The 14,649-nt window shown below is 49.9% G+C and overlaps 1 protein-coding gene across 4 annotated transcripts in view; it reads left to right on the top strand.

The window, feature by feature from the left end:
- The window catches only part of OSBP2 (oxysterol binding protein 2), a 244,718-nt gene extending 230,482 nt beyond the window's left edge, over positions 1 to 14,236 (top strand). For 2 of the 4 annotated variants that reach the window (XM_012520769.3, XM_058281671.2), the window contains 7 exons: positions 620 to 865; positions 2,440 to 2,560; positions 2,765 to 2,868; positions 2,942 to 3,037; positions 3,122 to 3,306; positions 12,231 to 12,463; positions 12,588 to 14,236. In XM_012520769.3, coding sequence (XP_012376223.2) covers positions 620 to 865; positions 2,440 to 2,560; positions 2,765 to 2,868; positions 2,942 to 3,037; positions 3,122 to 3,306; positions 12,231 to 12,463; positions 12,588 to 12,730 — 1,128 coding nt within the window. In that variant the 3' untranslated portion in view covers positions 12,731 to 14,236. Of the gene's footprint in view, positions 1 to 619; positions 866 to 2,439; positions 2,561 to 2,764; positions 2,869 to 2,941; positions 3,038 to 3,121; positions 3,307 to 12,230; positions 12,464 to 12,584 lie in introns of all 4 variants that reach the window. The other 2 variants (XM_058281670.2, XM_012520770.3) reach the window with 1 other exon arrangement.
- The last annotated feature ends 413 nt before the right edge of the window (positions 14,237 to 14,649 follow it).

The following is a 14,649-nucleotide window of genomic DNA, read 5'->3' on the forward strand; positions in this document are numbered from 1 at the left end:
TGGAGGGAAGGAACTGGGGTGGGGCCCTTCGTTGATCAGAGATGCGGGGAGCTGGACCTGATGGCCCCACAGCGTCCCAGGTGTCCGGACTACATAGATGGGGGACCGTAGCAAGACTGGGGAGAGAGAAGCCCCTTCTGTCCCTGGGGCCTGTGTACCCATCACCACCTCCACTTCCCCTCCGCCCGGAAACGGAGCCCCAGCAAGGTCACCCAGCAGGGCGAGGGGCCACCAGCCTGGGGTGGCAGCTCTCTGGAGGGACAGCTTGGTGGCCCCAGGCCCGACTTGCTTCTTTGGGTAACCCGGACATGCCTCTTCCCACCTCTGGACGGGTCAGAAGCCCCGGGCTTTATGGAGCACCCCCCAGGAGGGATCTAGAGCGTGTCGGAGAGCACTGGGTGCCGCGGACACGTGGAGGGAGGCAGGGGCAGGAGGTGAAGGCGCACAGTGGGGAGGGGGTTGCAGTTGTAGACAGGGGTGGCCCAGGGGAGCTGACCGCGAAGAGGCCCACTGAGCAGAGGCGTCCCTGAACCTGGGAATAGCGCCCCAGGCCTGGGCCGGGTGGGAGGGGGGCTCGCCTCTCAGGCCCTGACCTCCTGCCCACCCGCCCGCCCCGCAGGTGAACTTCAACGAGCCCCTGTCCATGCTCCAGCGGCTGACGGAGGACCTGGAGTACCACCACCTGCTGGACAAGGCGGTGCACTGCGCCACCTCGGTGGAGCAGATGTGCCTGGTGGCCGCCTTCTCCGTGTCGTCCTACTCCACCACCGTGCACCGCATCGCCAAGCCCTTCAACCCCATGCTGGGGGAGACCTTCGAGCTGGACCGCCTCGAGGACATGGGCCTGCGCTCCCTCTGCGAGCAGGTGAGGCCCGAGCTCAGTCCACCGGGCTGGTGCCGGGTGGGCTCCGCTCCCGGCACGGGGGGCGGGACGGGTGGGACGTGGCCTCCAAGCCGGCGCACCCCTGCCCTCCCGTTACATGCCCAGGGTCCGGCCAGCAGCTGGGTGGGGTTCCGGGACCTGCCACCCCACGGGCTCCCCGGAGACAGGGAGGGTGGTCGGGAAGGAGAGCTTGGGGGCCGAATTGGCTCTGGCATGGAGGACGGGGAGGCCCTGTCTCCCGGCCAGGGAACCACAGAGCAGAGGGGGGCTGGAGCACGGGGTCGCCCCTGAGCCGCGAGGGGGCAGGGGAGCCCACGCCACGTAGGTGGGGACTGCCGTTGCCCAGGTCACAGGGAGGGAGGCCAGGGGGTGTGAGGAGCCCCAGGGGCCGAGGGGCAGGGGGCAAGCTCGCCTCCATCCTCTCCACCCCTTCCCCGTGGGACAGAGTCAAACCGTCTGTGGGCCAGGAGCCTCGGCAGTGGCACCCTGATGCCAAGTCATAAAAAGGTTCCCTGGGTACCCCTTGCCAGGCTGCTGGGAGGACCCAGGCAGGCCTGAGAGCGCCGGGGGTGGAGCCGACGGGACAGGCCACTGCTGAGCACCTGCTGTGTGCCGGGCACTGCTCGGCATGGGGGACTTGCTGTTCTAAAACACACCCTCTGGTTGCAGGGTGGACCCAGGCCAGGTGGGGTTGGGAAATGGGTAGGTCGAGGAACAGTTTGGCTGAACGTGGGGGAGGGAAAAAGGAGAAGGGGCCAGAGGAAGTTCAGCGAGGCCAGCCGAGGGGGCCTCTGGCTTCCACTCTGCCTGGGGGGAGCTCACAGGGACTAGGAGCGGCGTGGGCCTCCTGGCTCTTGTACTGACCCTCTGGGGGCCGGATTTTGGATGCAGTTTGAAGGAGAAGCAGACAATTTAATTAAGGGGATCAGATGTGGAACAGGAGAGAGAAAAGTAGAGTCGGGGATAACTCCCGAGCGTTGATGAGTGGGCAGCGGGAGAGGCGTGGGGGCCACCGAGACCGAGGGCCAACCCTGGGAGGTCACGGCCCTGTGTTTGCTCTAAGACACGGGCAGGCCCCGCTCGCCGCCGTAGCAGGAGTGGCGGCAGATGGGGGCCTTCTCTTCCACGATAGGTGGCGATGGGCGGTGCCCCCGACAGGGAGGGGCTGTGCTCTGACGCCGTTGGGTTGGAGCCTGGAGGTGTGTTCACCTGGGAAAGGACAGACGGTGGAAAGTGAGATGGGGCGGCCAGGGAGGCAGGCGACGGTGGGCCGGAAAAGCAGGACATCCTGGGGCCTGCGCTCCGGAGCCAGGCGTCCCGGGGCCTCCTGGCTGGACCACATCGTGCAGGTGTGCGGCCGAACTGTGGAGATTAAATGAGAAAATGGGCCTGGGGGCCTCACACCCTGCCCTCCGCGAGCCCTCGGCCCGGGGAACCTGGGTGGGCCCCTCTCCCACGGCCGTGTCTCTCGCTGGACACTGCCCTTCGCGGGGGGCGGCCGGGGGAGGCCCAGGGCCGTGTCCCACGGACGCTCACGCCCTCGCGTCTGGCCTCAGGTGAGCCACCACCCACCCTCGGCTGCACACTACGCGTTCTCCAAGCACGGCTGGAGCCTCTGGCAGGAGATCACCATCTCTAGCAAGTTCCGGGGCAAATACCTCTCCATCATGCCTCTAGGTGAGCCGGGTCCGAGCACACCTGAGGATCAGGGGGAGGGCTTTGCCAGCCCGTGAGGGAGCTTGGGGCTTTCCATCATCTTTCTGCCTGTCTGCACTCCTCCCCGCCATGCCTATTCTGCACAGACGGGCGCCAGGGCAGGCTGGGGGGGAAGGGGTGCCCACCCCGGGGGCCGTGATCGCTGACCCTGCCTCCGGCCTCCAGGTGCCATCCACTTAGAATTCCAGGCCAGCGGGAACCACTACGTGTGGAGGAAGAGTACCTCGACTGTGCACAACATCATCGTGGGCAAGCTCTGGATCGACCAGGTGCGGGGGGCGCCCTCGGGGAGGGGGTGCCTGGCCCACGGCTTGGCCGTTGACCACTGCCCGCTCTCACCAGACAGGGGACATCGAGATTGTGAACCATAAGACCAAGGACTGCTGCCAGCTGAAGTTCTTGCCCTACAGCTACTTCTCCAAAGAGACAGCCCGGAAGGTAAGGAAGGGCCACCGGGCAGAGCCTTGGGGGAGGGGACCCAGAGCGGGCCTGCGCCCACGCCGGTCCTGCCCATGTCCACAGGTGACCGGGGTGGTGAGCGACAGCCAGGGCAAGGCCCACTACGTGCTGTCCGGCTCGTGGGACGAACAGATGGAGTGTTCCAAGATCGTTCACAGTAGTCCCAGCAGCCCCAGCTCCGACGGGAAGCCGAAGACGGTGTACCAGACCCTGCCCGCCAAGCTGCTGTGGAAGAAGTACCCGCTGCCGTGAGTAGGGGGCTGCCCCCCGCGTGCTATGGGGCCAGGGAAGAGAAGAGCGGGTGGGTGGAGGGAGAGTGAGCAGTATGGAGGCCCGGCCCGACGACGCAGGGTTCCGGCCACGTGCCATGCAAAGGGCACACCAAAGTGCTATGCTCACAGGCGACCGAGATCCTGGCGTGTAAGACGGACACTCAGCCAGGAAATAAAGCACACCGTCGGGTGACAGTAAGAGACTTTAAACAGGGTGGGAGGACAGGGTGGCTGCGTGGCCAAAAGAAATAAAAGCCCAACTCAAGATGACTGCAGGACACAGACAACAGGTATCTGATGTTTTCAAAGCCACCAAGTTTGGGGTGATACAGCAGCTGTAGGAATCTAGGAAGTGGCGCTGCAGACCTGAAAGAGAAATGGAAGTCTGCAGAGGAAAACTAAAATGAAATGGAGAACTCCGTGGAAAGGTGAAATAGGCTGAACACAACCGAAGAGAATATGCACCAGCTGAATAAGAGTCAGACGAAAATGAAAGGGGTCTCCCCACCCCGGCAGCCCCACCTGCAGTCCCTGGGCAGCAGCACTAGCATTGCTGGGAACTCGTCTGTGTGTAGAGTCCCCACCAAGACTCCCTCCATCAGTTCTGTGTTTTGGTAAGATCCCCAAGGGATTCGTGCACACTTTGTGGTTTGAGAACAAGGTATAGCCTGCTTCTAGTCAGACTGCCAGAAGGAAAGAGAGACCACGTCTGAATAGAAAGTAGCAGAAAATTTCCGCACCTCAATCTGTACAGAGAAAATGCTGACGATGTTACACATTTAGGTTTTTAAAAGACATCACTTTCAAAGGAACAACAGTGGGACAGCTGTCTCCTCATCAGCAGTAATGGAAGCTTGGAGACAGTCAAATGATATCTTCCATGTGCAGAGAGAATCACCGCCAGCCTAGAAGTACCCAGCCAGGGAGAACAGTTTTAAGTTACCATCAAGGCATAGTCAGATACTGAGTTTGTCACCCCAGATGGAAGACATGAGATGTATGAATGAACGAACAAAAACTGTGTGAATCTAAATGAACATTGAATAAACAAGAGCAGCAATGCCTCGTGGGATTTAAAATATGGCCCAAACCATCATTTAAGTCAGAAGAGGGATAAACAGAGGGAAACTGCTGTGAGGTCTTTGTGCCACCCAGGAGGAGGGTCAATTAACTTTTGACTGCACAGAGTATGCATATTGTAATTTTTGGGTAACCACTAAATTTTTCACTGGAATCTCAGAAGGAAAGGAAAACTTTAAATGGGGAAGAAAAAAGAAGAGTTAAATAATGGATGTTAAGTTTCCTGAAACAAAAATAGAAGAGATGAAAGATCTTAGAGGGCTGTAGCAGTTTGGTATTATGAATTCCAAAAATAGATATTGGATTATGTTTGTGAACTGGTCTGTTTCTCTGGGCCTATTCGATTGGATTGGATTCAGAGGTTTCACTTTAACTTGATTAAATAATGATTAAGGCTTTGGTTGGGCCACATCAGTAGAATGTTGAGTCCCCGCCCCCTTGGTGGGTGGGAACTCAGAGAAAACAACATGGCAGAGGAGAAAGAGTTTTGATCCTGGAGCCCAGGAAGTAAAGCACATGGAGAAGCAGATATATGAGGAAAGAGAAAAGGCCCCGTTAGATGCGGTAGGGGCCCTGGGAAGAGCCAGTCACCTACAGTTCACAGCTGGCCTTGTGGAGAGAGCAGGGAAGCTGAGCCTGGAAAAAACTCCGGGAGAAAGACAAAACTTATCCCAGCCTACAACTGATATTGGAAGAAGTTGGGACCACGGAGCCTTAAGAGGAAGAGGAAACCTGAACCCTGCAGACGTCGGCAGCCATCTTGCTCCAACACATGGCAACGGACTTTGGTGAGGGAAGTAAATTACACTCTATGGCCTGGTAACCATAAGCCTCTATCCCAAATAGTTACCCTTTATAAAACCCAACAGATTTCTGGTATTTTGCATCAGCACCTTTTTGGCTGACTAATACAAGTGCCAAAGTCAAGAGATAAAAACTTTCACCTAGACACAGTGTGGTAAAAATTATGATCCAAGGGAAAGTTCTAATATCTTTCAGACAGAAGGAGAAGCAGATTACTGTCAAGGATGAAGAATCAGATTGACATCAGATTTTTTTTTTTTTGACAACCAACATTGGACTAATATTTTCCAAACAGTGATGGCAAGGAAATTTGAAAGTAGAATTTTCTATCCCATCAAGCTATCATTCAAATATGAAGACATGGTTTAAAAAAATATCCTCAGCCACATAGCCTCAGAAGTTTTGCCACATGAAGACCCCAGTGAAAATGGTATTGGACTTTAAAAGTGGAAGGAAAAAATCCAAAAGATGCTGCAATGGACATATGAAGTAAAATGTATTTTATTCTTATTTTTTTAAAGATTTCTTTCTCCCCACCCCCTTGGTGTTTGCACTTGCTGTGTCTGTTTGTCTTCCTTGTTTCTTTAGGACGCACTGGGATCCGAACCCAGGATCTCCAGTCTAATCGCTTGAGCCACTCCATTCCCTGCTTTGTTGTGTCTTGCATTGTGTGAGCTTGTTGTGCCAGCTCACTGTCTTCTCTAGAACCAAAACAGTAATCTCCCATTTGGTAGGTGGGAGCTCAAGCACTTTAGCCACATCCACTTCCCTAAAATGTATTTTATTTTATTTTTTTTCTTTCACTCCCCCCCCCCTCCATTGTCTGCTCTCTGTGTCCATTTGCTCTGTGTTCTTCTGTGCTCGCTTCTAATCTTGTCAGCAGCACGGGGAATCCGCATCTCCCTTTGTTGCATCATCTTGCTATGTCAGCTCTCCATGTGTGCGGCGCCACTCCTGGGCAGGCTACACTTTCGCGCTGGGCGGCTCTCCTTGTGGGGCACACTCCTTGCGCATGGGGCTCCCTACATGGGGGACACCCCTGCGTGGCACGGCACTCCTTGTGTGCATCAGCTCCGTACGGGTCAAGGAGGCCCTGGGTTTGAACCCTGGGACTCCCATGTGGTAGGTGGACGTTCTATCTGTTGAGCCAAGTCTGCTTCCCTAAAATGTATTTTAAAACAATTACTAAGACCAAAGAAAAGGAGAAACTATGCCCATAATAATCCAGAATTAAAAGTCTAGAAAATGGGAGGAATGGATATGGTTCAAGTAGTTGGGCACCCACCTCCCACAGGGGAGTTCCTGGGTTCAGATCCCAGAGCCTCCTAGAGAAGACAAGCAGACAGGGAGCAGACACAATGAGCAGACAAACAAGGAAGCCATCTTGGGGAGGAGAGATTAAAAAGAAGTCTAGAAAATGTTAACACAGTAGAGTTTAGAGGGATGGAGAAGGACGACCAATTTATGTGAGGGAATGCTAAATTCTTGCCTCATTAGAGAAAAGAGGCAGATACAAGATTTTGAAAATAGTAAGAAAAGATTTAAAAGAAAAAGGACAGATAAAAACAGTAAATGAATTAAAATAGTAGAAAGAGGTCCAAGCATATCAATGATTACAATAAGTAGATGAAAATTCACTAGTAAAAAGGCAAAATATCCAGTGATTGGATTTTTTTATCCACCCTCCCCCCTGTTGTTTGTACTTGCTGTCTGCTCTCTGTGTCCATTCGGTGTGAGCTTGTCTTCTCTTCCGAGGCACTGAGAACCCAACCCGGGACCTCTCACGTGGGAGAGAGGTACCCAATCACTTGAACCACCTCCACTTGCTGCTCTGTTATGTCTCTCATTTGTCTCCTCTTTGTGTCTCCTTGTTGCATCAGCTCACCATGCCAATCCATCAGGTCAGCTGGCATCTTGACTGTCTTCTCCAGGGGGCACCAGAACCAAACCTGGGACCTCCCATGTGAAGAGTGGGCACCCAAATGCTTGAGCCACATCTGCTTCCCTGATTGGGTTTTTAATAACCCAGATACATTTTCTTTCTAAGAAAGACCCCAAACAAAAAGATACTACAAAGGTTGAAAGTAAAATATAGACATATCATAAAAATACTAAACAAAAAACTAATATCTATATTAATATGAGGTAATACAGACATCAGGACAAAAGCAGTAGCAATTGGAGAAGGTTGCTACGTAATGATAAAAGGTTGAATTCATCAAGAAGATAAAGTAGTTTCAAACATTTTTCATGTAAGAAAGCCTACAAAATATACAATGCATGTCTTGTGATAGTAATGGGAGCAATTGATCAATCCATCACCTGGAGATTGGGAGCTTTCAATCATCCCTCTCACTTGTTGACAGGTCAGAGGGGAAGAAAAAACAGCAAGATGAAGGAGATTAAAACAACACAAGATATAAACCTCTACATGCTATAATCATAAAACATACTTTTTCTTAAGTATACATGGAATATATGCAAAAATTAATCATGTATCAAACCATAAAGAAAGCCTCAAGAAATTTAAAGAGGGTATCATACAGACCATGATCTATTTTAAGACAAGTTAGAAGAAAAAAATGACAAAAAAAAAAAATCCCCACCTACATGGAAAAGACTAAGTTGCTAAGTAACTTATAGGTAAAATGAGAAATCACAATGGATATTTAAAAGTACCTAGAAATGAGCTGAATGATGAAAAGATATCAAAACTGGCTGGATGCAACAAGGCAGTAAATGCTTCAAAGGAAATATATAGCCTTAAGTAGGTGTATAATCTCATGAATTTAAGGGGTTTTCTAAGTTTATACTCTCAGGAAATTAGAGAAAGTACAATATAAACCCAAAGGGAGAAAACATACTTTAAAACTAAGCAGAAATCAATAAAGCATAATAAAAAGACATTTAGTAAATGTCTTGAAAAAAAGGAAAAAATAATGAAAAGGAATTCATAATGATATGTCAAGTATGAAAAGTTGATAAGGGAATTCTGCCAACAAACATATGCTAAAAACTTAAAACAGATGAAAAAGACAAATTACAAGAACTAACCTGAGGAGAAATAAAAAGTGAAAATAGTCTTATAATAATTTAAAAAACTAAAGCAGTGATTTAAAACTTCCCACAAGTAAAGCACAAGGCCTGGATCATTTTATAGGTAAACTCTACCAATTTTCCAGGAACTTAAGATCCCAACTTTATATATTTTATCCCAGAAAATAGAAAAAGGATTAAATAATTCATGACATGCCAGCATAACCCTGTACCAAACCAGGCGAAGACTGTAATAGGGAAAAAAACTTCTGGCAGCAGACTTGGCCCAGTGGTTAGGGCATCCATCTACCACATGGGAGGTCCGTGGTTCAACCCCGGGCCTCCTTGACCCATGTGGAGCTGGCCCATGTGCAGTGCTGATGTGCACAAGGAGTGCCGTGCCACGCAGGGATGTCCCCCACGTAGGGGAGCCCCATGCGCAAGGAGTGTGCCCCGTAAGGAGAGCCGCCCAGCGCGCAAGAAAGTACAGTCTACCCAGGAATGGCGCCGCACACATGGAGAGCTGACACAACAAGATGACGCAACAAAAAGAAACACAGATTCCTGTGCAGCTGACAACAATAGAAGCGGACAAAGACGATGCAGCAAATAGACACAGAGGACAGACAACCAGGGTGGGGAAGGGGAGAGAAATAAATAAAAAAATAAATCTTTAAAAAAGAAATTCTGCCCTATTTCACTTATTAATATATAAGCAAAATTGTTAAACATCAAAAAATCCAATCCAGTGTATAAAAAAGATAACACTCTACCATGATGTTGCCATTATGCTGGGTATGCAAGGATGGTTTTGTATTTGACAACTCATAAACACATTAACAGATTTCTGTAGCCTCAGAAAAAGCATTTTAGGTACCTGGATGTAAGATAAATATACAAAAATCAGTTGCATTTCCATACACTAACAACTAACAACTAGATAATACAATTTAAGAGAAGTAGTATCAGAAAACATCAGACTTTTTAGTAAATCTTATATTCAAGATCTCTATAGAGAAAATTATAAAACTTTACTAAGATATTATTTTAATTTGCCAAAGGACAACGATGCAAAGTACTGGAAATGCATTGGCTTTTATAAAGGGGGTTTATTTGGGGGTAAAAGCTTACAGTTCCAAGGCTGTGAAAAGTCCAAATCAGGGCACCGCTAGAAGTGCTTTCTCACCAGTCAGCTGCCATGTGGCAAGCAAGATGGCCACTGATCTCTGCCAAGGTCTCCACCTTTCTGCAGCTGTGGGCAAACCTGGCATAGGGCTTGTCTCCTCTTGAGCTGCTCTGTGGGCCCAGCCTCTTGGGGGCTTCGTGCTTAAGCAGTCCTCTAGTCCTCTCTCACACGGCTGCATCAAACACAGCAGCTGCCTTTTTCCTGTGTCTGTCTGTCTCTGGGTATATCAGATCCAGCAATGGGGAGGAGACGCAACTGAGTCACGCCTCATTGACATAGTCCAATCGAAAGCCTTAAGTCATGGGAAATGGACTTGGCCCAGTGGTTAGGGCATCCGTCTACCACATGGGAGGTCCGTGGTTCAAACCCCGGGCCTCTTTGACCCATGTGGAGCTGGCCCATGCGCAGTGCTGATGTGCACAAGGAGTGCTGTGCCACGCAGGGGTGTCCCCCGCGTAGGGGAGCCCCACGCACAAGGAGTGCACCTGTGAGGAGAGCCGCCCAGCGCGAAAGAAAGTGCAGCCTGCCCAGGAATGACCCCGCACACACTTCCGTGCTGCTGACGACAACAGAAGTGGACAAAGAAACAAGACACAGCAAATAGACACAGAGAACAGACAACCAGGGGAGGGGGGGAGTTAAATAAATAAATCTTTAAAAAAAATAAAAAATAAAAAAGAGAAAGCCCTAAGTCAATCTTATCAAGTAATCTATTAATAATGAAAGGCCCCTCAACTAAATTTAATACACTCAAAAGGTATCACACCCAGAGGAATAGATTAGTTTACAAACATAATCTTTGTCTTCTTGGGATTCATAAAATAATCTCAAACTGCCACAGATATCTAAGAAGAGCTAAATAAATTGAGGAAGATACACTGTTCATGAATAGAAAGACTTGGTATTGTAAAGATGTCATGATCTTAAGAGTCAATAGAGCAAACAAAATTCCAATAGGGATTTCCATGTAACTTGATATTAACATCTTTAAATTTATTTTGAAGAATACAAAGGGCCAGGATATTTCTGAAAAAGAAGAATGGAGAAGAGAGGACATGCTCTACTAGGTTTCAGAACTTATTTTGAAGCTACAGTCTAATAGAATATTGAGCTCAGAAATGGACCCATGGACATACGTATATTTGGTATATGACAGAGATGGCATGCCATCATAGGGGAAGATGGGACTGCACACCAAATGGATATCCATATGGAAAAAGATTAACTGAATCCCTACCTTATAGCATCATAAAAATCAACTCCAGACAGATCAAAGTCTTAAGTGTCAAACAGTAAATAAAAACTCAAAAATTTTAAAAAACCAGATGAATAGCCTTTAGATCTTAAGGAAAGATATCTTAAACTAGACACAAAAAACAATGATGCATTTGTCACTGACCTAAGTTCCATCACTAAGGATTTCAGCCAGTGGGAATCACTACTTGGGAGGAAGAGTACCTTAATTGTGCATAAAATCATTGTGAGCAATCTATAGGCAGCCTGGGAGAGATGCAACAAAATAAAATGACAAAGAAAGATTGAAATAAAAGGATGGAAAAAGATATGCCCATAGAAATACTAACCAAACCAGAGCTGCTGTAGCTACATTAATATCACAGAAAAGACTCTGAGACAAAAGGAATATTAAGTATAAGGACAATTCATAATGAAGGGTCCATTCACCAGGAAGAGTTTTAAATTTGAATGAACCTTGTACCCAACAACATAGCCTCAAAATATATACAGAAAAATTTGCTGACAATATGTGGAGAAAGGGGCAAATTTACAATCAAAGTGGGAAATTTTTAAATACCTTTTTTAGTAATGGATGGCAGGAAAAAAATCAGCTAAATGTGGACAATGGTAGATTACAGCACTCCAACAACTACAGTGAAACACATTCTCTTTACACATGGCATATTTGCAAAAATTGACCATATATTAGGTAGGCCACAAAGCAAATTTCAAAGAACTAAAATTATACCAAATATATTCTCTGGCTCTAAGGCAATTACACAAGAAAAAAAAACCAGTAAAATCCCATGTTTATAAATTTAAGAAATACACTTCCAACTAATTCATTGGTCAAAGAAGATATAATGGAAGTTGGAAAATATTTATAATTAAATAATGAAAATAATACATATAAAAAGGGTGGGATTCAACTAAAACAGTATTTGGAGGAAAAAGTATGGCCTTATACATTAAAGTCTTAAAATGCATATATTAGAAAAGGAGAAAAGCTGAAAAGTAATGCTCTAACAAGCACCAGTCTCAAGAACTTGGAGAGAAAAACAGCAAAATAAACCCCCCAACAAATTAAAAGGAATATAGAAGCAAAAATCAAAACAGAAAATAAACATAGAGAGAGATCAACAGTGCCAAAAGCCCCATCTCCCACAAATGAATAAAATGAACTTCTGACCTGACTGTTGAAAACAGAAAGCATATATAACCAACATCACAGATGCAAGAAAGGATGATGCTGGGACAGACATCAAAGCAATAATAAAAATGAGGATAGTACGAAACCGCTTCGTGCTGATGAATTCGGAAGTCTGGATGAAGTGGACACACTCTGAAAGCAGCACAGTGTAGCAGACCAGGTTCAGCCCCGTGGGTGGCTTGGTGGAACCGGCCTGGGGGAGGTGGGGGCGTGGACGGAAAGTCGTACCCAGGACGGAAGGCACCCCGGACGCAAGGCACTCTGGACGGGAGCCGTGGAGGAGGGTGGGGACGCCGAGGGGGGCTGGGAACAGGGCCTGGCGCCCGCTCACGCCGCCTCGCTCCGCAGGGAGAACGCGGAGAACATGTACTACTTCTCGGAGCTGGCCCTGACCCTGAACGAGAGCGAGGAGGGCGTGGCGCCCACCGACAGCCGCCTGCGGCCCGACCAGCGGCTGATGGAGAAGGGGCGCTGGGACGAGGCCAACATGGAGAAGCAGCGGCTGGAGGAGAAGCAGCGCCTGATGCGCCGCCGGCGGCTGGACGTGTGCGCGCGGGGCAACGTCTGCAGCTCAGAGGAAGGTGAGGCCGGGCAGGGAGAGGGGGCCCGGGGACGGGGTGTCCCGCGGGAGGGGGGTGGGGGCCAGGGACGGTGCCCCGGGCTGCCGGGCAGGCTGCCCACCGGCCCGCTGTGCGCGCCCAGCAGAGAAGGAGGTGGACGTGCACACGCCCCTGTGGTTCGAGAAGAGGCTGGACCCGCTGACCGGGGAGATGGCGTGCGTGTACAAGGGCGGCTACTGGGAAGCCAAAGACAAGCAGGACTGGCACATGTGCCCCAACATCTTCTGAGCGCCACCTCCCTCCAGCAAATACAGGCGCCCGCACACCTGGTCCACCTCTTTCTTTGATGCACTCAGTTTAGTACTGAACTGCCTTCTTTTCCTTCGTCCTTTTTTTTTTTTTTAACACTTTTTGGGGGCTTCCACCTTGGAAGGAGGAAGTGCTGGCCCTGTTCTCTCCAGCTCCCAGGTGTGCTGGGTCACCCGCGCCTTGCCCACATGGACTTGGGGCCCGGCGAGGACCCCAGCTCCCCAGTTACCACACTCAGGCGAGGTGGGTGCGGGCCACGGGCGCCCAAGTCACCAGCCCCAACCCAGGGAAAAACCGGCTCATGTCCTAGGGAGACTCTCTCTTTGGATGTTGTTGTTGTTGGTTTTTTTTTTTTAAACTATCTCCATTTCTTTCCAGCCATGACACTTAGTAAATATTTTCAGTACAACACTTAGCAGACAACTTTCCAAGTGTGCTTTCTTGCCACAGACGTGTCCTGGCAAGAGTCCTTCTTTCTAGGAGATCAGGAAGCCAGACCTTTAGAGTTGGGAGCATTTTGTATTTCAACTTAGCAAGGTCCCTTTGTATCCCAGCGGGTCGCCATCCCCCAAGGAGCCCTGGGTGTCCCCCTGCAGAAGAAAACACAGGGGTGAGGAGCCATCCTGGAATCCTCGAGCTGCAGCCCCCATCCACCAGCCATGGGAGGGGGTTCGGCACTGAGGAGGCCACGAAGTGGATTTGAGGGCAACATCCCATGCCTAACCCTGGCCATGTTGGGGTGACACCCTGGCCCCAGAAAGGCCAGGAAGCGTGGTAGGCAGGGCTTGTAGGTGCTCCCTACTGATAACCAGGCCCCAAATCAGCAATAATGAGCAAACCCTTGGCTCAGCCTGGGCCCCAGACACCCAGCATCCCACCTTGTCCTCAGGCATCTCCAGGGGGTGTCCCATCTCAGCGCCCCCTGCACCCTTTATTTGCCTAATTTATATATATGATATATAAATATATATTAAAAAATAGCTATTTTGCTTAAATTTCTATGGTAGGTGAAAGTGGGGGAAAAAATGAAGACAGGGTGCTCCTGTCTGAATTTGGCCTTCAGGTCAGCCTCTGCTCTGCTCTCCCCTTGTACCCCTTCCAAAGGCTACTGCTGAAGGTGGGGGGACTGGATCACTGTGGCCTCTGTCCCAGTCCCTCAGAATCCCCTACTCGAACCTATCCTCCTTCAGTTTTGGTCGGGGGTGGGGGGGTGGGCGGTTTCTTTCTGCTCCAGGACTGGTTTGATTTTTATAAAAATTAAAAAAAAAAAAAAAAAAAAGTGAAAACACCAATGTGTGAAATACCTTATGGCACCCAAGCAAAAGAGTCCCGCAGAGCAGGAGCAGGCCGGGAGGGGCCCCACCCTGGGCTCCCTGTCAGGGCCTCCCCATCAGGGCTGTTGATTGTACCTCTTTTGACTACTATTTGTGAGCAAGCTCCTTTTGCCCGGTAATAATAAACCTTGGACTTGGAGTTTTCCACGGCCTTGCCTTGTGTCTGTCTGTGGGTGAGTGGAACGGGGTAGACCCAGCCCAACAGGTGCAGATGGGGGAAGCATGGGGCTTTTATTTTGCTCAGTGCTGAAGCAGCCAGAGGTTGGTCTGTATGAGGAGAGGGCAGAGGAGTGGACAATCTGAAGGGGTCCCCAACTCAAAGAGGGGTCCCAGCTCTGCCAGGGTTTTCCCTCGTCCCATGGCCACAGGGATACACCTGGACCCAGAAAGGCAGGGTTTTAGCCACATGGAGACCACTATCGGCCCCCTCCTGTCTCTTAGTCCCTGCCGCTGCCCAGGGCCAAGCCGTGGGAATGCTGGCCCTGGCGAGTTCCGCAGCTCTTGGCGACCACTGCCTTCCGTTGCCCCAGGGTTGCCAAGCGACTCGGATCGCCAGCAACGAGG

Source organism: Dasypus novemcinctus, chromosome 19 (assembly GCF_030445035.2).
Source record: "Dasypus novemcinctus isolate mDasNov1 chromosome 19, mDasNov1.1.hap2, whole genome shotgun sequence".
NCBI lineage: Eukaryota > Metazoa > Chordata > Mammalia > Cingulata > Dasypodidae > Dasypus > Dasypus novemcinctus.